Genomic DNA, 23,861 nt, shown 5'->3' with positions numbered 1-23,861 from the left:
CAACCTCGCAAAATCATAAAACAAACGAAAAACGTCAGTAAGGAAGGTGGCCCTACATCTCACCAGGCTGGGGTTTGGGAATATGTTCACGACCCCTGTCCTAGCGCTGTCTGTCCGTCCCGCGGAGCTCAGGGCATCCCGGGGCAGAAGCAGTGGGCGTGCAGGGGCTCACCATCAGGAACGAGTACCCGATCCACAGGCTCCTCCAGGTCCGCGGGCACAGGGGGATGGACTGGTCCTGGCTGTGCAGCGCCACCACCGGCGCCGGGGCCTCGCACACCGCACAGCGGCTGATGTACGGGCGGATCTCCTCCTCCGACAGCGGGGTCATGGGCAGCGGGGCGGCGCTCGCCAGCCAGTAGGACCGGTCGTTCCTCCGGCCGTAGTGGCACACTTGGTGGATATTGCAGTAGGCGAAGGGCAGCGTGCTGAACACGGGAAGGCAAGACCCTGCCAGCCCTTGGGAAGGAAGGCGAGGCCATGTGGTGGGCGAGGTGCGGGGCCTGCTGTACGCCGGGACCGTCCGCGCAGGTGCCATTCGCGGACGCGCAGTCCGCCGCTCACACAGATGCACCTGCCGAAGCCCATTTCTGTGGCGGGGACGGCAGGCTGCGGCCCTGGCCAATTCTGCCACCTCCCTGGTCCCGGGGCCAGCCCCCATTCACTCATTCTCTCCTCATTCCCGCCCGAACCGAGCAATGCACCCGCTGCTGGAGGGGTGCGGTTAGTCCCGCTGGGTCTCCACAAAGCTCACGCCCTGGTTTGCTTGGGGAGAAGGCTGAGCATTTGGACAGTGAACACACAGCATGGCCAGCCCTAGGAGTGAGAAGGAAAGAGCACCGGGACTCCAGAGGGGATGACCGGTAGAATGATCTATGCTAGGACCTCTGTGTCTCTCCATCTGGGCTTCGAGGGAGAAGTCAGACCAAGGGTGCAGGTTTTGTCTGTCTTGTAAGGAGCTTAGATTTTATCCCGCAGCTCTGCAGAGCTTTGTGGGGAGGCTCTGGCTAGGGTGGTGGAAGACGGATGGAACAGAGGCCAGGCACGGAGGAGACCGGCAACAGAAGGGTGAGGAGAAGAGAATGGAGCCAAGATACTGAACATGAACTTCCTCCCCCAGCCCAACGCACCCCGGGCCCTCAAATGGGAAGGGCCATGGCTAAGCCCACCGAGAATGACCATAAGTAGCCACTACCCTAGGCCTGTACTCCTGGACCACCCTTGATGACAGCAGGGATCCTAGCCCACGGAGGGCAGTGACAAGGTCCCCCCCCATCAGTGCCCCCTGCTGTTGTGTCCTGCACCCACCACCCAGCCACCGTGATCTGGGAAATACCGTGTTCGCCAGCACCTGGGAACTTAAACTCCTCACTGGAAACCAGTCCCTGCAGCTTACAGATCTACTACTGAAAACAGACAAGTGGGACGCCTGAGTGGCTCAGGTGGTTAAGCGTCTGACTCTTGCTTTCAGCTCAGGTCAGGGTCTTGGGGTCCTGGGATGGACCCCATGTCAGGCTCCTGGCTCGGCAGGGAGCCTGCTTGAGCTTCTCTCCCTTGGCCCCTCACCTTAGTCCTGTGTGCTCCTGCACACGCAAGCACAAATAAATAAATAAAAATTAAAAAAAAAAAAAAAAAGAAAGAAAGAAAATAAGCAGCACTAAGCAATAACTCCCCAAATCACGTTGTGTGATTTAGAAAACCAGCTGGAGCAGGGCGGGGAGCGGCCGCCGGCCCCTGCCGTCTGGTCTAACCCCCCCGGCTGCCGGGGACACACCCTTTGGCATGTAAACACAGGGACTGACCATGTCCTGATTAAATAATGTACATTTGGAGGTAACAACTACACTTTATATATCTATAAGAGTTAAATTTAACCTGCTGAGGAAGGATCATTTTTTAGAAATGAGTAAGTCACCAGATGGTAACTATTGTAGCCAGAATGCACATCTCCCACGGGGTCACTCGTGGGAATGCCCTGGGAATAAGTGTGGTTGTTTCAAATGAAAAAACTCTGCAGGAGAGGAGGGATCGCTGCAGACACTGATGCGTTTGTAAGATTAACCCAAAAGCTGTACTCCGCTTTTTGGGGAGTGACCCCGCGCTCCACACCTACCAAGGTCTTGACTGTGCGCCTTCTCCTGTCCTTCCAGGTATAAGAGGCTGTAGCCCGTCCAGAGCTGGGGCATGCCCGCAGGGCAGGCGGGTTCTCTGTCCGTCTGACTGTGGAGAACCAGGAGGAAGCCGCTGAGGTATCCAGGCCCAAACCCTTTGGGCCCAGGGTCCCCAGTGGGCCCAGGAGGGCCTGGAGGAATAAAGAAAAAAAATGAAGGCAGGTCAGGGGGTTTGTTTTAACAAACACATGCACCACTTGAACCTTATTTTTGGAGGCCGGGAGGGGGAAGGAAGGCCTAGTTCTGGCATTGTTGCTGGCAGGTGGAAATGAAGAGCTCTCCACAATGCGAGCGGGGTCTGTCTCCCGTGCATCTTCAAGGGGCTGACCCATTGAAGGAGGCCCAAGGCTGCCTCTAACTGCCAAGAGCAAAGGTGAAACAAAAAGCTGTTTATTTTTTTAAAAACTCATTTCTGGAAGACTAGTAGAGTCTCCCCATCTATGCTGTAAACCAGAAGTTACAATGCAGGAGCTTGTGCACTGGACTGGGGTCACTCTCTTGTCTCGTTTGACCTGTCCAGACTGCACTGGAGGGGATCTTGGACTTGGAAAGCCGAGCGTAGGCAGCACGGAGCCCTCCCCTCTACACGCCGCCGTTGGCTGAAGCTGACTTTCAGGCTGCATTTTGTTACAGACGTCCTCAGCCCCCGTCACTCCTTCTCCTCACCCACCTGGAGAGCCTCTGCGGCCCCTCTGGCCACCATATGACCTGGCACGTTATATTTCAAGTGACTATTCTGTCCTGTCTTATCTCTGTCCACACCCAATGGCTACTCCCTGATATTTTTTCTTAAGCAGGAGCCTTGTATTCTATATAAATGCAGCAGTATGATGAAGCAAACTCAGAAAACAGAGGCCAAGTGACTTGGCCCGTCGTGGAGGGTGAGAACACCTCGCCACCCCACCTTCCTCACGGCCTCTCGGTGGCGATCACACACAACGCCAGGCTTGCCTTGGGAAAGGCAACAGCTAAAAGAGCTCCGAGTAGTGGTTTGGGGAAATACTAAATGGGGGAGAGGACCTTGGCTCATCTTTGGGATGGTCGAGGGTGGCTCAGAACGTGGGGGAAGTCATCCTGTTCCACGCCTGCTGCTTCTGCCTCCCTAATACTTGGTGAGTCCACATCTAAGGCAAATGCTTCTAATAGGAGCGGTTTGGAAAGCCGCCCGAGAGACCAGGGATCTCGTACACAGTCTCAGATCTACGGTGTCCACGGAAAGAAGAAGAGCTGAAAATTTTTACCTGGTGCTCCAGGGCAGCCGGCTTCTCCCGCGTCCCCTTTGCTTCCAGGAGGCCCAGGGGGTCCTGGGAGGCCATCCTTGCCCCGCCTGCCCTCCGGCCCAGACTCTCCTTTGCACCCTGCACGAGAATTCACGATGCCAGCGGTGAGAACACTAGGACCCCTGCTAGCACTCCGGGCCCGGGGCTCCCCCATTGGACTACACTGCATTCGCTCATGTCGTCTTCCCAGATACATGGAGCTGGGATTGTACTACCTCCACTTGGTCCTGGGGTCATTAGGTTCTGAGAGGTCAAGTCATTTGCATAAGTGATAAGCCAGTCGTGGGCAGAGCCGGGATTTGGGGCTAGACCAGGGAGATGCTGGAGAGGTCTTCACCTTTCTTCATATTCTCATGTTTATTTTTTTTATATTGAACATATTTTATTTCTATAATTAGATGTTATCCTTAATAATGATTTTCTTAGAAAGCTGAGCAGAGGAATAAGTAAAATTTAATAAGATTCGATTGGGAGTTAAGTTCCATTTGGAGGAAGATAAGAGCAGCAATTTTTTAAAATGTTGATTGAGAGTTTACAAGGTGGGAGGTACGACCCTTTATGTGGATTAGCCTATTCGGTCTTCTCAACAGCCCCATGACCAGGCGCTCTCCTGTGCCAGCCTGGGGGGGGGGGGTGCGGTGGGGGAGACTGAGGCTCAGAAAGGGGGCAGAGCTGAAAGCTAGTGGAGGAACCTTGCCCAGGGGGGTTCCATCAGCAGCCAGCCTGCTTCCTGACACGCTGCAGAGCTCAGGTGCGCCCCTAGGCAGACGTAAACTGGGGGCCTGGCAACAGTCCCACTGTTACTTGAGGGGTTCTTGAAGTGTTTGGTTACTTTTGTCCAGGCATTAATTCATCAACCATAATCTCCTCTCTTGGATAGCAGACAAGGTCCTTGCCTGTAGAGGAGTGTATTCCCATTAGCCTGAATTACGGAATTCCCTGAATTACTAACCTTCCCAAGGATTCTGGTTTCTACCTGTTAATCTCTCTCCCTCTCTCTCTCTCTCTCTCTCTCTCTCTGCCACGAATTAGACTAAAACCAAACATGAAGTCAGACAGGGCTCACACTTCACTCTTGAACTTGTTCTTCAAGTGCGTGGGAAGCCACCTGAGCGTTGAGAGCAGGGGACTGCCATGCTCGGGTGACCATCTGGATGTCCCACTCAGTTTGCTGCCTCACACGGGACCCCATCTTACAACCATTTGAAATGCATGCCCCTCCAAATTTCATCACTTTGAAAATCCTGCTTTACCACTGCCTGCCCGAGAGTGTCCCATACCAACCTGCTTCTTCTGTCCCCACAACCAGCCAGTCTGTTCCCTTACATCCGTGCTGGTAGAGCTGGTGTGGGCATACCCAGTCATTTCACTTTCTGCTTCCTTGTGTTTAAACAAATTCTCTTGGATTGTCATGAGTTCCTGGACTGTCGTTATCGTTCAGTAAGTGAGAAGGGAAACCTCTCTCCCCCCCTCTGGGTGAGAAACATCCTCTAGTTTCCAGTAACTGGGCAGAAACCTCTTTCCAGGTGGGGCTGCTGTGTGCTGGCTGGCGTACCCCTTGCCACCAGCTTCAAGGACATCAGTTCCTTTGGAAGGAACACAGGGCCCTGATGGTGAGCTCAGAGCATTCTCTTATCTCTCCCACCCATGAGATGATTACAACATGAGGCCACTGCACTATTCTGCCGACAAGCCAGCAAACGGACTGATCATGGAAAAGGCAGCAGGCATCTTCCTGAAATATCAACATGCAGCAAGATCGCTGTCGATCTGGGGAAAGACTTCCCCCACCAGATGTTGTGATACAGGCTTTGTTCCCTTTGGAGAAATTGTCAGGCAATTTCCAGAGACAGGAAGGAAGGCTTTTGTTATCTGAGTTGTGTGCCTATGGCTTTCCCTATGTGAACTTGTTCTCCATTGGAACTTGTTTTAAGGACTACAGCTACATCTAAAAGCCCTCCAGTGTTTGATGGATTACCTCCTTGGAGAGCGTCACATGTTGACTTGAAGATTAAACACTCTAACAGGATGTGGGAATGTCCATTAGGCAGTAACAGTTCAAACCAATATGGAAACCACCTTTGTGTGCATCCCAGGAAGCCCCAGCCTTTGAGGGCCCCCCGGGGAAGGAAAAGTTGTGGATCAAAGAGACGTGTGAGCAGAAAGACAGGAGGCCTTCCACGGTGGAGGACTCTTACCAGACATAAGATATATTTAGTGTGGCTGCTACCTGCTCACACTGGGCAGGAAGGAGCCAGAACTTGATTACTTTTTTCTGTATAGATCTCGGCTACAGCACCAGGTTACAAAACCAGCTTGGCAATGGAAGAGGTTCAGAAAGGAAGACAAGAAGAAGCCAAAAACGTCGTTTGAGGTGGGGATGGTCCTCTCTAGTGGCGGCTGATGCTTCACAGCTGACCTCGGGGATGGCACAGGTGGCCCCCAACACTGAGCCGGAAGAATCACCTTCAGGAGAGGACAGATGACGAGCCCTATGCCCTGCCGATGACCCCAGTCAGTCGGGGTTTGGCCACTCTAGACCCTCAGGATAGACTTGTCATTTTTTAGCTACTGGACAGTGTGGTCGATGTATCCAGGGTTGGCCAACAAAAACAGGCAGGGCAGGGGTGCCCTGGAATTCCAGGTGCCCAGGAATACACTGCAGGCCAAGAGGTGGAGGCCACATCAGAGAAGGGGGAGCCAAAAGGGAACACTGGCGTGGGAGTGGGTACTTGGGAGAAAGATAGAAAGGAGCTCGAGGGAAGGTGAGCCATGGAGCAGCGCAGCATGGGAAGGAAGGGTGGCACCTTCTGGGAAGGGCTGTGCACCTGGTTGTTTTTTGTTGTTGTTATTGTTCTTTTTTTCCACATAAGTCATATTTTGTGGCACAACAGTGGCCTCAGGTATTCCCAGTGCCAGCAGGCAGGGTCAGTGACGTCAATAAGGAGAAGACACAGGGAGCCAGAGAACACCCTTCTGAGGCTACTTGCAACTAGATGAGCCCATCCAGCCCCAGGTCGGGCAGAATGAGAGATGACAGGAGATCGATCACAGCTGGCCCGTGTAGCCTGTCAGCCCCCTTTCAGAAGCTCACAACCTATGGAGAGAGAATCTTGTATGTCCCCCAAGATAACTATTTGGCCATTTGGCTTTTCTTCTCAGTTACTTTCTTTCTTTCTTTTCCAAAGTCTCCATCATGGGTGAGCCCAGCCGCCCAGCTGTTCTCAACTGGTACTGGGGGCAGTCGTGGTTCTCAACCCTGGTTATCCGCTAGGGTCACCTGGGGAGTGCTTCCAACACATTGATCCTTGGGCTCTGCCTTCTGCATTTAGTTGGTCTGGGAGGAGGCATCGCTATTGTTTCCAGCCCCTCCAGATGACTTGAGCCCACAGTGAGGACTGAGTCCCTTGGGATGGTGTTGCTCTTAGCTGACTGTTTTAAGGACCCCATTCACATAATATGGTTAGGGTTTCTCAAAGTTGAATATACATACACATATTCTGGGATCTTGCTAAAATGCAGATTCTGACTTGGAAAGTCTGTGCCTGAGTTGCGCTGGTCCACAATTTGTGTAGCAAGGATGCAGCTGACCTGCCCAACTGTGCCCCTGTTATCTCCCTTTTGGAGAATTCTGGTCCCTCAAAGCCCCAACTGTCCTTAAAGGCTATGTTCAAAGGCCAGTTCTTGCCTGGGTCTCAGCTATCTTACAGCCCTCCATACTGAAGTTCACCTCTCCCTGTCTCATTGTCCTCGGGACTTTGCCAGAAACTCCTTGAAAACACAAATTATAATCTCTCGTTATTTAGAATTACTTCTGTTCTACCAGCTCTTTCTGCCGTGAGGTTAGAGGCACTGGGGTGGGGGGGGGGCGGGGCACATCTTAGTCACCTCTGTATTTCCCACAATGCCTAATACCATACTTTCTAAAGAGTGCAGAGGATCTGGAAGTATTTACTGAAATACATTTGCAGAACCGCATTACCAGCCATATCTTCTACTTGAAAGTGGACTTTTCTGAAGGGGTGTGTGTATGTGTAGGGGGCGGTTGTCCCAGCCCTCAGTTGCAATTATATACACAACAAGGGGGTTGGTTTTAAAAGTAGGTTGTGTGAAGAGTGATTCTGATGGACAGAGAGCTTGATCCATGCCATGAGTGACAAGGAACTACGCTCACTTCCCAGTGTTCCCCACGCCAGAAAATGGAAGTTGCTCCGACCGACACCCAATTAGCTTAATGCAGAAACACAGATGCAGTGCAGCAAAACACAGCAAACACAGACAAAACCAGTCTCAGGGGGGCTCCAGGTTCTGGATATTACCCAAACAACTACTCAGACACCGGCAGAGGGGACATCTTTTGGGCCCATAGCTGTTTGGCTTTGGGGAAACACACACACACACACACACACACACACACGCACAGGTGATACAAAACTCAAGTTCTATTTCCAAATCCTTTGGCCCCAAACCAGAAAAAGCCAGAGCCACACCTGGGCAGTGGGAAACCAGGAAAGAGAACGGCCTCATGGCTCCTGGGGTAATTTGCATCAGTGACCTTGAGCTGACCAGCCCGGACTCCTTTAATATCTGGTCAATGACCAGTGTGGTGGGGATCTGTGAAGAGCACATAAAGCATTTGGAAGATCGTTTTTAAAGGAATGGTTTGGTTGAAGTGCTTAGCTAAGGCTTCTGTGACCCTTACATGTGCAATGGTCAAATTAATTAAACGAATACTCAAGGTCATGGCCAAAATTTAGATTGACCCTTCCCCTTTCCTGTGATCCTTCTCCGAGTGAGACATCTCCTTCCCCCTTCTCTTAGGGTGTTTCTGCTCCACTGAGCCCCAATGCGAGTATTTGTAATTCAAAATCAAGTCAACAGCTATTAATGACTATTAATAGAGCATCTACTCTGCTGTATAATAGGCCTCAAAGCCTCATGCCCAAAAGTTGCCCAAGTGGGAGAGATTCAAGTACGAGTTCAACATAAAAAGAGCGGGCTTGTGCTGATCCAGTGAGGACGTGATCGAACCTCAGGAGAAATGTAGAAAACTGTCAAAGAGGAGATTACATTGCTTCCTACTCACGAGGAATTTAGACTCCATGCTAAGAACTGCACAGCAAGATGCCTAGATGTTCATTCCAGCAGCATTTGATGTACATAATGAACAAAAGACTCCAGCCTCGTACCTGGTCCCGGGGGCCCTCTCACTCCAGGGACCCCCATGGCTCCTTCTGGTCCTCTCGGGCCTGGTACCCCGGGAAGCCCCGGGATTCGAGGGCAGGACTCCACATCGGCAGGCGGTCCTGGTTCTCCTGAAATTACAATTACTGCTTGTGTGAGGGACTCCCACCTTACACACAAGCTCCTTCTGCCCTCTCCAGCTAGATGGACTGCCGACACAACACCCAAGAATCAGAGGTCAATCACCCAACATCAGCTCTGTGAAGGTGGGGACTCTGTCCACTGTGGGGCAGAGAAACTTCTGGAAAGCACTGTGCTAAATACATGACTGACTGACTGAGTGGGATCTCAGAGGAAGCGAAACAAGTACAGAATAGTGAAGGTTTGTTGGGGCAGGAACAGTCTGGTGACCTTCACTAGATTTCCTGTCTTTGGGCTACTTTTTACTGGGTGTCGGTCACAGGAAGCAGTGGGAGGGCTCCTGGGGTGACTCCAGTGTCAGCTGGGGCTTCATTGTTCAGCGCTAAGAAGCTGTAGCTCTGACTTTAGTCCATCAGGATCATCTGGCCGGTGCGTCAGAGCCCACAGTTTCTGAGCATGTAGATCTGGGGTAAACCCTGACATCTGTGTGTCTAACATGTTCCCGGTTGAGGCTGACAGTGCTGATCTGCAGATCTCACTGGAGAATCACTGCTCGAAAGCTTTGCATGTTCTTCCTTCTTGGTTATGTTCACATCTTTAAAGTATTTTTCTTAAAGCTTCGTTCAGTCACCCTGCAAATACTCCACAGGGAAACAAAATCATAATAACGCTAACCAGTAAGGATAACAGCTAACCCTTCTCAAATGCCTTCTCACATACTGGGCCTCCTGCTGAGTGCCTCACGATGAAAGGCTCCCAACAAGCCCGTGCGTGTATGTGCTGCTATTATTAGAATATTACATGTAAGAAAACCCAGGCTCAGGTAAATAAGTGACTATCTAAGGTCACACAGCTAACCCATGACAGAGTCTAGATTAAAATGCAAGATGGCCTTCCTCCAAAGCTGTGCCCTTAACCAGGACACCATTACTGCCTACAGGACTCTTCACATCTGTGTGATGAATTCCAAGAAATACAACATATTTTAAAAACATGCTGCTTACCAGTTGTGGTGTTCTTAAAATTCATGCAAATATGTAAAGTAAGTTTAAGAATAGAGTGATTAGGCAGCAAGAAAACTGTAGAAACTATGGTCATAGCGACAATGTAAGTTACACAGCACGTCTGTGCAAAACAGACTCGAACCCAGGGCACCCATGTGGCTCAGTTGGTTGAGCATCTGGCTCTTGATTTCAGCTCAGGTTATGATCTCAGGGTCCTGGAATCAAGTTCTGCATCAGGTTCTCTAATAAGTTCTGCATCAGGTTCTGCCCCTCCCCCAGCTCATGCTCCCTCTCTCTTTTCTCTCAAATAAGTAAATAAATCTTAAACAAACAAACAAACAAACACCCCCAAACAGCCTTGAACCCTTGTCAGCGGTTTGGGATTTAATCTCTTATAAAATATTGTGGGAAACCACAACCAACAGAGTTGGGTATACTTTTACAATACGTAGTTTAATATAAAATGTGGCTTTTCTACTTTGGATGACTTGGGGGAGATGCATATGAATATTTCATATTTTCCCTGAAGCACCTTGTGAATTCTGGTGGGGCGAAGGAAGCAGGTAAGGGAATGAGGGGTGGGGGTGGGCATCTGGCTGGTGTTTCATATTTAGGGTTCTAATGTTATCTTCAAGTGAGTTTATACATACAGACACAGAGAGACACTAAGAGGATGGAAGTGGAAACATTAAATATAACACTGTAACTTTTATTTTTATTTTCCAAAGATTTTACTTATTTGTTGGGGAGGCATAAGCAGGGGGAGCGGCAGGCAGAGGGAGAAGCAGACTCCCCACCGAGCAGGGATCCCTATGCGGGGCTTGATCCCAGGTCCCTGGAATCATAACCTGAGCCAAGGGCAGACGCTTAGCGACTGAGCTACCCAGGTGTCCCAGAACTGTAATCTTTAAATATAAACATTTAAAATAGTAGGACTCTTTTTAAATTCTGATTTTACTATTCTTTACTTTTTAATAAACCAGGAGCTAAAAGGGGCCAAAGTGCCTCTTCTGTAAGCATCCTGCATTTGGGGCAAATTTTCATTACGGTTAATAAGAGATGCCTAGAAAGGACAAATGTGTGCCCTCACTATGTTTCTTTTCTTCTTTTAAGAGACTCTTTTTAGTCTCTTTGAAAACCCCAGACACAAAATAATACGTTGCTTCTGCATTGTGGTAAACACTTCGTTGAAAAGAATAACAGCATTTTCATTGTATCACACAAAGAAATTTGTCCTTGGAAATGGACTTTGATGTTATGGGAAAACCTTGTCACGGCCCCTTACTGGGTGTGAAGGACCCATCTTTTTATGTTGTGGATACTTCCTATTTTAGGGATGTTCTATGTGTTTATATTGTATAATTAATAAAAGAAACTTACATGCGTATGTACTGTAGCATTTGACAAAGAAACCACTCACTCTTTGTGCCTGAATGGAAATTCTGTAAGATGAGTGTCTACTCCGCCTTGACAACCTATAATGAGAGTTGACTGTGGGATGCTCTTATATGGGGTTACCGTATCTGTAATGAGGAAGCCAAAGCACTGATGCCTCATATAAAATTACAGCACCCCATCTATGAAAATGTAACAAGGTGACAAAGTAACAAACCCACAAGTACTGTGAAAAAGGCCAGTACAGAAACAAGTAGAAGCCCGATTTAGAGTAAATTACTAATTTTATAGCAGGGCTTACCTCTGGAGCCTGGAGGGATCCAAAGTCAAAAAATGAAGCCACGCAACGATTTTCATGTGGTGGAAAGAGATTTTAAATATGTAAATTAGGACCAAAGTGACATCGGTTATTTGAGAAGATACAGAATAACTTGAGGATGGCATCCGTGATGAGCAGAATGATGGCATCTTATTTACATAACGAAGCCCACGTCCATGTTACTGACAAGAACGGCTAGGATACAGTCACGGAGCTTTCCCATCTCGAAAAACGTGAAATGAAGCTCTCTTGCACAATATAACATGAGTTGATTTCTTACAGCAAATGTGCCCTAATTTAACATATAGAGAAATTCTGTTCATTGGCAGGCTTCTGAAAACTTCATACTATTTAGCCAAGTTTTATGGGTTCTGCACAGAAAGGAAATAGGAGATGAGTGCAAGTACAAGCTGTTTGTCGTGTTGTTCTGTGATCCGTCATGAAGCACCACAGTCCATTTATTCTTTGCGCTACCAACATAATTTAGGAGATTGCAAAATATTCCGAGCTGACACCCCATTACTGTAATACTGGTTGAGGATCCCCAAAGATATCAGTTCTGCCAATCTCAAATACGCATGTCTGTTTGCCCTTCCAACTCTCCCTTGGCTTACTTTTGACCCTCTGCTGAAAACTGAGCTTACATTGAATAGCCCTTTTGTCTTTGTGGGAACTAATGTATTTTACAGGAAAAGTTAAATGACAAATCTTGGAAAATCAGTGGGAAGTCAGGGAGAGAAATGAATATGGTCATCGCATACAGTAATCAACTCAGCCTTTGCCTCTTGTGTGAGGGAACACAGATTTATTTAACTGAGAAATGTTTCTGTAAAATCAACTCCTAATTTGCAAACGTACTCATTCTAATGATAAATATTAGTTTACCAAACATAAGATTGTGTAGTGAGGCCTGAAATAAATACAGCTTAACTCATTAGAAATTGCAGGCAATTTCAGAATAATTGCTTGCTTCAAGGCGACCCTCACAGTAACTATTGAAACAAAAGGCTGGCTTAGGCTGCTGCGTGAGATCATCAGGCATTAGGAGCTTACCTGGAAGACCGGGGTGCCCTTGTCTGCCTGGAATGCCAGGTAAACCCTTCTCCCCGGGGGAGCCGGGAAGTCCTGGTGGCCCCTGCAGCCCCGGGAATCCCATTGGTCCTAAAAGGAACATAAAGATGGGGACGCTGGAATGGAGGAGTATTGAGACAATGGCAGTCAGGTGGACTGAACTCAGGGAACCCAACACAAATCAGGGCAAAGTCAGCCTTGGAAACCGGGTGAGCCTCTCACTTTTTTCTGGAAAGCTGAGAAGAGCTGCCTCTGTCTGAAGGAAACACAAGAGTCGGTCAAAAGGAATAAGGAAAATGGTTTCATGATCAAGGCAAGACTAAAGTTGAATGAAAAGCTCTGTCGTCCTGAACTTTCTCTAAAGATGGAGGGCTGGAAGGGAGGGAAAATGGGTCAGTGTCCAGCCACGTGGGACGATGTGCCTCCTGGCCCTGGGCTCCTGCCTCTCTTCCTCACAGTCTCCTCCGTCAGCCCTGCCAGCCACTCAGCGCCTCGTGTGTGTGGTTCCTTCCCTTCTTCTGTGTCCAGCAAGCCTCACCTCCTCAGGGAAGCCCTCTCTGAGGCCCCAGCCCAACTCCACTTGTTCTTGATGTGCTGTCATAGAAGAGGGGCCCTTACTTGGAGCACCTGCCGCAGTTTATATTGATGAATCCTTTAGTGTGAGTGTCTGTCTTCCCCCATGAAACTACACCGACGAAGAGTGGGGCTGTTTAAACCTGCTCACTGTTATATTCTTGTAGGCACTTAATAAATGTTTGTGGAATAGATCAAATCTTTCCCACTGTTTGAGTCTGAAAGGTAAACTGAAGAAACTCCCTCCTCCTTTCCACAGCTAAACACTCTTTGGACCACATGCCCCCCCTGAAATGGGAGTTAAGAAGCATGCTTAGTGGTTTCATCAATATTTCTAAGTCCATATATATATATATATATATATATTTTTTTTTTTTTTTGTCACTATTACTTGTGCTGCATACTGTTTTCCCAAACGTGAAGAATATTTCCAGGTAGAGTTTCATTCTCTAGAGCAGTAACTGGGATGAAGTAGTATCTTATTTGGGAAAGGAACAAGGTTATATTTAGCCTCTTCCTTCCTTTTGGTGACTAGCATGCTTGCATGTTTGTCCGATTCTGGGGTTCGATAACCAGGAGCCCACATATCTGCAGATATAAGCCACAGTCTCTAAAATTGATTTTATTGCTAATAAAGTTGAGGGAGGGTTGTTTTGTACTGTTGTGCAAGTTGTGTACTGCACCATTACAGGGATGCCCTTTGCACTGTAAACATGGCAGCTTTATGGTAATTTTGGTCTTCATTTTGCCCTAATCCTTTGCTTTATTTCACACTCAGCCAGTTATTGGGCAGACTGTGATAGTTGCTTCTCTATCCATCTTCCTTATCTGTAACAGAAAGGAGTTAAAATGGATAACCAATATTGGTTCCTTTTCAACAAAAAAGTTCTAATGAACTGAATAATTTTCTGAAACCTGGTGACCAAAAATGAACATCCCCAAATATTAGCAGTTAAGTAAAAGTGAATTAAAAAATATTTTAGCTTTAAATAATGGGAGAATTCAATAACAGAGACTCTTTCACAAATATGAAACAGAAAGGTCAGCAGTCGAAACCCAAACTGTCCAACACAGAAGCCACTAACTGCATGTGGCTACTGAACAGCTGAAATGGCGCATCCAGACTGGGTTGTCTTGTGCTCATAAAACATGCACCAGGCTTCAGAGCTGGGGAGGAGGAGTGTCTTATCTGGGAGAGGAGCTCGTTCGTTAGGAACAGCCCTGATCATTGCACTGATAATTTGTATCAATGATGATATGCTAAAGCAGTAATATTTGAATATATTTGTTAAAGGAAATATGAAAATTCATTTCAATTATTTCTTTTTACTTTTTAAAATGGGACTACCACACCTTTTCATTACAGGTGTAGCTTGTGTTATATTTCTGTTGTCCAGTTCTGGTCTAGAAGATTACCAAGCATTTTATTAGGGGCTAAAGATGAACTTGTGTTTCTTCTTACTCATCCAAATGTTACCCAAACTTGAGGACTTTCTGGAAAAGTCAGGGCACTACCGAAATGTCGTGACTATGTCCATAGGAAATGATGTTACCTCCCAGGGGTGCAAAACACCAGACCCTAAAGGTCAAGATAACAAAAGTCTTCATGTACTTCTTAAGAAACAACTTGCATGCCTACCTTTCTGGCCATCTTTTCCATCACATCCTGGGAAGCCTTTGCGTCCTGGAGGGCCGGGTGGGCCTGGGGGACCTGGAGGTCCTGGAAGACCACAGTCTCCTGGTTCCCCTTTCAGAAGGTCGACACTTCCAGGGCGGCCTGGGGGCCCGGGAGCTCCTGACCACAAGGAGGAGGCAAAAATCTTCTTTCAGTCAAAGACAAATATGACTGCAGGTTACCTGAGAGCTTCTTAAGGAAAGTAACCAAATGCAAGCAAAAGACAGAGAAAATCAGAAGAACAAAAAAGTCAACAATATCCGAAGTAAAACAGGGATTGTCTCATGGAGCCCCCAAGCCGGGAGACGGTGTAAATGGTCTGTTGCGAACAGTTAGACAAATGAGCATACAGAAAGCCTTCCTTCCCTTCCAAGCCAGCCCATCTGGAAGCAAGGGTTTATGGCTTTTCTTTGCATTGTCATCCCACTGCTTTAATATGATAGGTAGAAGGACAGAAGAACAGACAGAAGGACAGATGGGCAGACAGATACATAGATGACAGGTTTTTGACAAAAATCTGGCTGATGGAAATTAAATGTTTAATCCTATTTGAAAACAGGTGTCTTCACCCAGGAAGTGAGCCCAACTTCTACTCCTACTTAGCTTCTACACTGCCTAGCATGTTTTTGAGCATTTAATTTTTCCCAGCATCAAATAGGATCCCATAATCTTTAGCTTACCCTGACTAAAACCCTAAAGATATGAAGGCAGTGGGTTGGGACTGTCCAAAGGAGCTCTGTGAGCTATTAGGACATGACTGTGTACTTTGCAAAAGCCCACGGTGCCACAGCTCTGGGCCCCAGGCCCCTGACAGCTCTGGTCAGACCCCACTCTGTGAAATATTGCCTTGCTGGCCATTGTCCCTGCCAAGTGCCGAGGGGAATAAGTGCCCTGAGCAGCTCTTGAAGAGGCTCTGTTCCTGTGTGTGCCAGACCCCCGACACTGTCAGCTGGCTGGCTGGGGGCAGTGGTTCACATTGGAGGTGCCAGAGACCACCAGGCAAGGTGAGAGTCCGTCCTGCCCTGTGTTCTGCATCCTTGTGCTCAGCATGACGCTGGTGCTGGCACCAGGAGAGGCCCGCTGAGAGTCAGTGCGCACGCAGAGAGCAGGTGCAGGAGCGCTCCGACCCAGGGCTGGCTCTGACAGCCGGGCACTGCCCACACTCTGCCTCTTCCATCTGCCAGATCGATGGGGCTGCTCACGGGCTTCAGCTCTGCCATTCTTAAGTCTACATCCCTCCAGAGCTGGCAGCATGTAAGGAAGGGAGGGTCACCATCCTCTGCTGGGATGTTCTCATACCTCTTGGACCGTCGGGGCCAGGAGGTCCCTGATCTCCTGGTGGACCTGGGTCAGGAATGTCCCCTTCAGGAGCTCTTCCTGTGGCACCTGCTGGTCCAGGCAATCCAGGTCTCCCTGAGAAGGGACGTGTTCTGATGTCAGCCTCGTTACATTTGGAAGGTTTGGATTTAATTACTAAGAGGGGCAAAGCATGCTGCTTCTTACCTGGGGGGCCAGGGGGACCTCTTCCTCCAGAAGGGCCTGGGGGAGAAATTCCCGGACTCCCAGGGTCTCCCATCTCCCCTTTTAGCCCAGGTGTGCCCACTGGACCAGGCGGGCCCACTTCGTGCAAACCTGGATGAGGGAAACAGCATTAATTCTGCATTTTCTCTCTGTTTGTCCCTATTGCTGCTCCTGGAAAAGAACAGCTTCCAGACGGGGTAACAGTGACCCAGCAGGTCGTGCTGAGCCCGACTGCCTGCTGCAGTGGTGGCCCCTATGCTGTAAGCTCTCCCTGGGTCAGCCATCACCTTTCCTCTCATGCCCCATCACACAGCCGGCTGCAGGTCAGCCATAGGCTTATTTTATGATTATTTCCCCGGTTAAAACAAAACAAACACAAAAACAAAACAAAACCAAAAAACCAACAACATATCAACATTCCAACCTCTACCCCAGAAGGAGTGAAACCAAATGAGATCCAGCCATAAGGAATAATAATAACAACAAGGATAATAATAATCATAATAAGCTGAATACACTGGTTTGACATTTCAGGGGGAACCTGGCATGTAAGTAACAACCACGGAGGAGGTCCACACTGCAGCGGGAGCCCGTCACTGGTTTCTTGGGGGAGGTACATACGTTATCAGACTATTTGGAGGAGCCTCTAAAATGAATCCTCTGTGACCTGAATTAATTCTTGGCCTTGCACACGTATCAAGATTCTGCGTCTCTTCAGCAACTGCGCCAAACCCAGCAGCACGACAACCCAGCCCTGGGCCAAACACCCTTCCACCTCCGTGTCAGATTCCAGCCACTTTGTCTGACTGTGGGCTGTTTTTCTGAGACATTAAAGCAACAAACAAGCCCTATACTAAAATCCCAGAACAAGCTTGAATGCAGTTGCTGACGATGAACCTATCTGGGGTAGCAAAGGTAACAGCGACTTGCTCGAGTAACTTGTTTGAACAGCAGCCAGTTGAGGTTGTGAAAAGTACTCATTAGACCCACGTGGCCGTACTTGCCATCACTACACTTAATATTGAAAAGAAAAGAAAACAAAACAAAACAAAAAAAACCCTCCCCAACTCTCTGTCATGATCCCGGAGTCCCAGGATCGAGTCCCGCATCGGGCTCCCAGCTCCACGGGGAGTCTGCTTCTCCCTCTGACCTTCTCCTTGCTCTCACTACCTCTCTCTCAAATAAATAAATAAAATCTTAAAAAAAAAAACAAAAACAAAAACTGAGTTCCACCTAAGCAATTATTCAGAATATTTTTAGCAGAGAGACAGCTCCAAGCAACATCAACAGAAGACACTGATAACCAACAATTCTATCTTAAATTAGGTTTTCTCAGGGGTCCTTTTTAGAGAAGTCATCTTCGGTACTAAGAACAGTCCAGTATTGTGTCTTCCAGCTAAGCCAGTTTCTTAGTTTGGCACCCCAAACCGTGCATCGTGAAGGAATACTGGCAGTTTTTCACAGCCTGCTCACGGCAGCTCGGTCTTAGCAAAGGATTTTCTCTTACCTGAAGCGCCTTTGGCTCCTTTCTGACCCTTTAAACCATGCAAGCCGTTCAGACCGGGCGCCCCGGAGGGACCTGAAATACATCACAGGCCTGTGACCCACCAGGGAAGACCCAGTGTTGAAGTTCACTGGCCACTGGGCCCGGGCACCACCCAGGGGATGATTCGCTGATGGCCACCAACAGATTCTCCAGGTGGGAGCCCTGAGGTCACACTGTCTAGATGTCATTATCAAGGCTAAAACCATGCCAGTGGTTATTATTTAACATTTTCATTTGATGGACATTTTCTGCAAGACAGGTTAGCACATTTATTTGGTTTTAACATATTGCTCTTGGTTTATGACCATATTGTGGACATCTCTCTCTCTATCCAGATACTGTCTAGAATTATTGAATCTTCTTGTAGGAAGGAACGTTAGGTTCGATGACAACGAACTTATCCTAGATGAGAGAAAAGAGATTGGATCGGAGCAAACCTAGGCCTCCTTCTACCCAGGCACAGGACCTGTCCACTCCACCGTGGTCGGTAGATACTAATTTCTTTGGGATCTAGTCAGGTAAAGGTAGTAAGACAATAAGGACAGGTGAGGCCTGTGGCAAACTGGGGAACACATGACCTACCTAACTTTTCTTCAAGTTCCGGACTACTCAGAAAGAAGCAGCTTGCAGAGCAGGTTTGGTTGGCACGATATCTTTGCCCTGACTTCTTTCGAAATGAACCACTCTGATGCCTCTTTACTGAAACTCATTTTATTTCATAACAATCACTGAATACTCCAGTCTCTGTAACGAGGTATGATTTCTTTCTGCCAGGCATCAGTGTGGTCCTCCAAGGAGACAGATATCTACCAGCCTGACTTCCCGAAGTAAGCTGTCAGGGAACACTGAACACCCATCAATCTATAGACTCATAAATAGATAAATGCATGAAGTATCTAAAACACACTTATATTATAACATATAGATACTTATATAAGTGTAGAGATTTATAGGGAGGGGGTAGAGGAGACAAACAAGGGACAGGCAGAGGGAAGGAGAGAGGGAGGAAGGGAAGAAGGCAGACGATTGATACAATTCCGGGAGCAGGGCCCTCTGCCGGGTGATTCATATATGTCTTATCTCATGGATTTGGGGGAAACCATCTTCTGCTCAGCCCCTGGCCAAACCTGGTGACCTTCCAAATTCATCGGTGGATCTTCATCGAAGGCTGAGAGCCGTCCAGCCCGTCACTCAGTTTGGGGCCACATCCCTGTCATTTGCAATCGCAGTGTTCTAGCACACATCCAGTGGCCGGCCCTCAGCTACCCCATGAAACCTACACAGAGCTCCCTTGATGCTCTTCTGCCGACGCCTGTCCCATACCACGCAACAAGCGAGTCTGGATGACTGGATGACTTTGGATAAATTAATTGAGGGCAAGATCGGGTCGTCTTAGTCATCCCATGCTCCTGTCTAGCATGTGACACGCAGTTGGTGTTCAGCAGGTGTTGGTTGAATGGCTGAGTGGATGCATGAATGAGTGGATGAGGAAATGTGCCACAGGGAGTGCCGGGACGTGCGCGGGTGCAGAGAAAGCTGTCGGAAGGAGGGGGCGCAATGTCGATTTGCATGTCACACATTCTTTAATAAATTTATGGGAGGAATAAGGTTTGGTGAAGTTAGAGGCATCCATTTGTGTATAAATAATTTAAGGGCTAATTATTACTACTCATTAATGCAAGTCCTCTGTGGGCTTCTTATTAAAAGAGGGAACACTTAGCTAGTTTCACTCTATTTATTATCAGTACTTGAAATGGATGGTTATTCTATTTTTAAACTTAAACTTTAGATTGGTGCAAAGGAGCCGCATTCTCACATTCCCCCCCCCCCAAATGGGAATGCACCCTTATTTTTCCGAAAGCTCTTATTTCCTAACCACTTTTCACAGTTCTGGCTGAGTTTATTTTTCAATCCTCTTTCCTCTTAATGAGCCAATGTTTCAAGTGTGCACCAAAAGAACACACAGACCTTCTTCATCTGCCAAATCTGGATATTTATGGCAATCTATCTGAAATGATAATAAATTTTTTGAGAACACTTTGCTATTTCAATGTGTTTTGATCTCCAGCTGAAGCCACCAAGATTGATGGCTTGGGGACTTAGCTGGGGTGGAATGTCTCAGCTTCTGCCAACTCTCCATTGTCCCATCAATGCATCCAGATCCTGGGCTGTCACAGGCCCAACCCCTCACCATTGTTGAACTGGCCGACCCTTATCTGACCCAATGTTATCTTTCTAAATTGAATGCAGCTACATCTGGGTAGGATTTTAAGGGCAATTTTTCCTTTCTACTGAAAGCTTTTTATCAATCCCATCTCTAAATCAGAAAGTTGTTCATGCATAAAATATATACAGAGCAGATGAGAGGCAATTAAGCTAACAAAGCACATTCCTTGGTAATGAGGATTTTTTATTCACCTCTCTGGCCGTCCTCCTGCTTAACACCCTTCACGTAAGGCTGCACCTCCCTATGCTCACGGGCCGGGTGCTCTCCTTTCCACCCAGCCTGGTCAGAGAATCGAATCTCCTGCTCCAGCCCTAATGGGAATCACAGCCTCCATCCTGGTTAGCAAGCCCACTCAGAGACTAGGTTCCCACTGAGGTTTTCTTTTGTTCTAAAGCCTGAAAATGCCACTCTATCCCCAGTGGCCTTTGTACAGGTTTTTACATTTAATGGGATGACCACCTTGCCCCTGTGCGAGGGGGACTTGCCCAGCTCTGGCATTTTGAGGCACCCTCCCTCCCAGGCAAAACTCAGACAGCTGGTCACCGGAACGTGAAAGGCCATGGGAAAGGGACCCATGTAACTACAGGTAGTGGTTGAACACAGTTGAAAATGTATCAAAACAGAATCTGAAATAAGATCTATATATTTTTTTTTTAGTTCAGAAACTACACAACTGCCTACTGAGGATAGGCACAAGAGCATAAAGACATGGTCTCCTAACCCCGGAGCTCCCATCCCCAAATATACTCGGTGACAGCTGGCTGACAAGACAATGGAGAGCATGAGAGAAGCAGTCCCTGACATGACAGAACAAATGGGCAATTACTTCAGGAGTGGTAAGTGCTGTGGGGGCAGGGCCAGAAGGGACACCCCGCCCCCCCCCATAGAGAAAGGGGGAGAACATTCCCATGATTTCCACAGCTCTAACATGATAGCATTTCTTCCCAGATAAAAGACATTTCGAGGTGCCTTTTTTCTGAGGAAACATTTTGCCACCAGCCAAAACAACCCAATCCACATCTTTATGGTTGTTGTCATGGAGCAGGCAGTTGTCTTTAGATTTTCATTATTCCAATCTCATGAATGCCCAACGAGGAACCAAGTGTCTTCCCTTTAGAGGGCATATGTGCTTGAACATTTAAATCTACAAATCAAGCCATTTTTAGCATATGTTTAAGTTAGGGTTTAAATCTGACTGAACACAAGCAGGACTCAGAATCCATATGGCCCGTTCCAGCAGAGCAAACAACTTTGGAGTTCAACAGCTGGTTTGTTCAAACAAGATAATCAGTCCCCTTGACTTATTTAGAACATACTTCAAATATTTAGTTTCTCAGATCAAAGTGTTTCTGCTGGAGTGCGGTTCATTTTCGTAACAGCATGATAAACTGCAACAATGGATTTATATTGTGGACGTTTTCACTTTTAGGAATGTATTCACGGTTCAGTTTGGTTTGGTTTTTTAAAGACAGGTCATTCGTTGGGCTGTTTGCAGAGAAACAGTGTCGCTGCATGGCCAGGAGGCACCACTGCAGCGTCTGTCTGTGTGTTGGGGTGAATATCTGGGCTGACAGAGTCATTTCCCCATCGTCTCTTGCCAAACCCTTTATTTTATAGCACAGAACTCTGATGTGGTTGGAGATCATTTTTCGAGCGATTCTGTTACTCAGTCAACATCTCTGGCTATTGGTTTTTTAATAACATACCATAGTGAAATGATGTGATAAATGTGAACTAATTCAAGAGCAGGATAAATCAACAATAGTAACCTGAGCCTAGTCATTTTAGTCAAACTGAGTGTCTATTGTTATGGCACTGGGATGTTTGAAGACCCTTGCTATTTTTATTAAACTAGGAGGGTAAGATGACGGGGAAACACAGTAGGAGTGGTTCATAATGGAAATGTTTCCTTTTGGGTTTTTACCAATTTCATCTTCCAGACGTTCCAAAATGTGTTGAACACCCCACCAGGGCTTCAGGGATTTTCAGGGACAGCAAACAGCCACAATTACTAGATAAGTTTTTAACATAAAAAAAAATTATACCCAGTGATGGGTATTAAGGAGGGCATGTATTGCAATGAGCATTGGGTGTTCCATGCAAACAATGAATTGTGGAATACTACATCAAAAATTAATGAAGTACAGTAGGGTGACTAATACAACATAATAAAAAAATATGCCATTGCTTGAGATCCTAAATTTATCACAAATCACTGGACTTCACATTAAATGTCAATGAAGAGGGAGAAGAACAGTACAAAGATGTCTTGTTTAGTTATGGGAACCAGAAACCAAATAATATTTGGCCGCATGGAAATACATAAGGTACCAGTGCTCCAGAATAAAGAGCCTCCTTCCCTACAGAAGTGCACCAGGTCCTACAAACCACACTACTGCGTATTGGGGAACAAACATTATTTGAAAGTTCTTTGGTGAGGGAAGAAATGAAAGAGTGAGAAATTTTAATTTGGATTTTCAAAACAATGAAACAAGCCCAAAGGAGGGGTTTCGAACTCTTCCGAGTGGAAGTGATTTCTATTGAACCAAAATTTAGTACATAGATGATCAACTGGCAGAAGGTAAGGGGAGGAAGGTGGGAAGAGAGGATCTTAGTCATAGAAATCTACCAAGTAAGGCTTGACTCTTCATCTGCTATTCAAGCAAAGACCTTCAACTTCGTAGCTACTAGCTCAACTGTCCATTCTTCTACTTGTCCAGTCCTCTATTTTTAATTTATTCACAAATTTTAAAATACTTACCATAACCATCCAGTAGATTTAGTGGGTATCCACTGGGTACCAAGGATATAAAAATCATATTTTACTTGGTCAGAAAGACCTTTAAACATACAAATGATTAGGACATACATGCTACACTATAGGTGTACACGAAGTACCCAGGAAAAACATTTTTTTCTAAAATGGAAGAAATGGACTGAAGAGGAGTAGGTATCATAGAGGAATGGAGGGGCATGGATCTTTGCTAATAACAACAACAACAAAAAAAACCCAGCATGTACAATAGGGTATATGGTATTATTGTAATGAAACTTATGTTTTCTATGATGCATAAAGACCAAAAATTCAACGAGGAAAAAAATGTTTATCTAACAAAGCTAAAGAATATTGGTAACTCTTTCTCCATAGCATTGATATTCTCTTTCCTGCACATACCACAATTGGTAAATGTAGTTACAAGTATGTTTCTAATACAACTCCCGGACTACATTGTGAGATCCAAGAAGGCAGTAACAATGTCAATTCTCTTCAGAATTGTGCACCCAGTGTCTAACACGCAATCTAGAACATAACAGAAGCTTAACTATCTTAAGGAGAGAGTAAGTAAAGAGGCCTGAGCATTACAGAAAATGCTGGGAGAAATGTTTTCAAAGATGGCAGCACCGTCATTTTGGTCAAAGGTGGGCAGAGAGCCGAGAGGAGATGCCCTGCCTGAAGCTCTGAGTGAGAAGAAGGAGCTAATTAAGGACATCTGTGGGAAACAGGAAGGAGCCATGACAAGAGCAGTGTCACTTGGCACAGGAAAGGCGCTGTCAATTTGCCCTCAAGGGTCAGGCTTCCTTTCCACTCACCTTTTATTCCTGGGAGTCCCGGTGCCCCTGGATCTCCCACCATGCCTCTTGGCCCAGGATCCCCCATTTCTCCTGGAGGTCCCTGCAGCCCAGGTGCCCCTTGATTACCTGAGGATGAGAAGGAGGTTCTGCAGACACCCAGATGAGACATGAGTTACCTTCA

The 23,861-nt window shown here is 47.1% G+C and overlaps 1 protein-coding gene across 11 annotated transcripts in view; it reads right to left on the bottom strand.

Annotated features, from left to right (window-relative positions):
* Positions 1–23,861, bottom strand: part of COL4A4 (collagen type IV alpha 4 chain) — a 123,571-nt gene that overhangs the window by 5,121 nt on the left and 94,589 nt on the right. For 4 of the 11 annotated variants that reach the window (XM_059167837.1, XM_059167835.1, XM_059167840.1 and 1 more), the window contains 10 exons: positions 23,699–23,806; positions 17,842–17,913; positions 16,317–16,445; positions 16,113–16,226; positions 14,778–14,933; positions 12,533–12,655; positions 8,641–8,760; positions 3,413–3,529; positions 2,114–2,302; positions 173–459 (listed from right to left, as the gene is read on the bottom strand). In XM_059167837.1, coding sequence (XP_059023820.1) covers positions 173–459; positions 2,114–2,302; positions 3,413–3,529; positions 8,641–8,760; positions 12,533–12,655; positions 14,778–14,933; positions 16,113–16,226; positions 16,317–16,445; positions 17,842–17,913; positions 23,699–23,806 — 1,415 coding nt within the window. The other 7 variants (XM_059167839.1, XM_059167838.1, XM_059167841.1 and 4 more) reach the window with 7 other exon arrangements.

This window comes from Mustela lutreola, chromosome 3 (genome assembly GCF_030435805.1).
Source record: "Mustela lutreola isolate mMusLut2 chromosome 3, mMusLut2.pri, whole genome shotgun sequence".
Classification (NCBI taxonomy): Eukaryota; Metazoa; Chordata; class Mammalia; order Carnivora; family Mustelidae; genus Mustela; species Mustela lutreola.
Note: the sequence above shows the minus strand (reverse complement) of the source record. Positions and strands in the feature narration are given on the sequence as shown.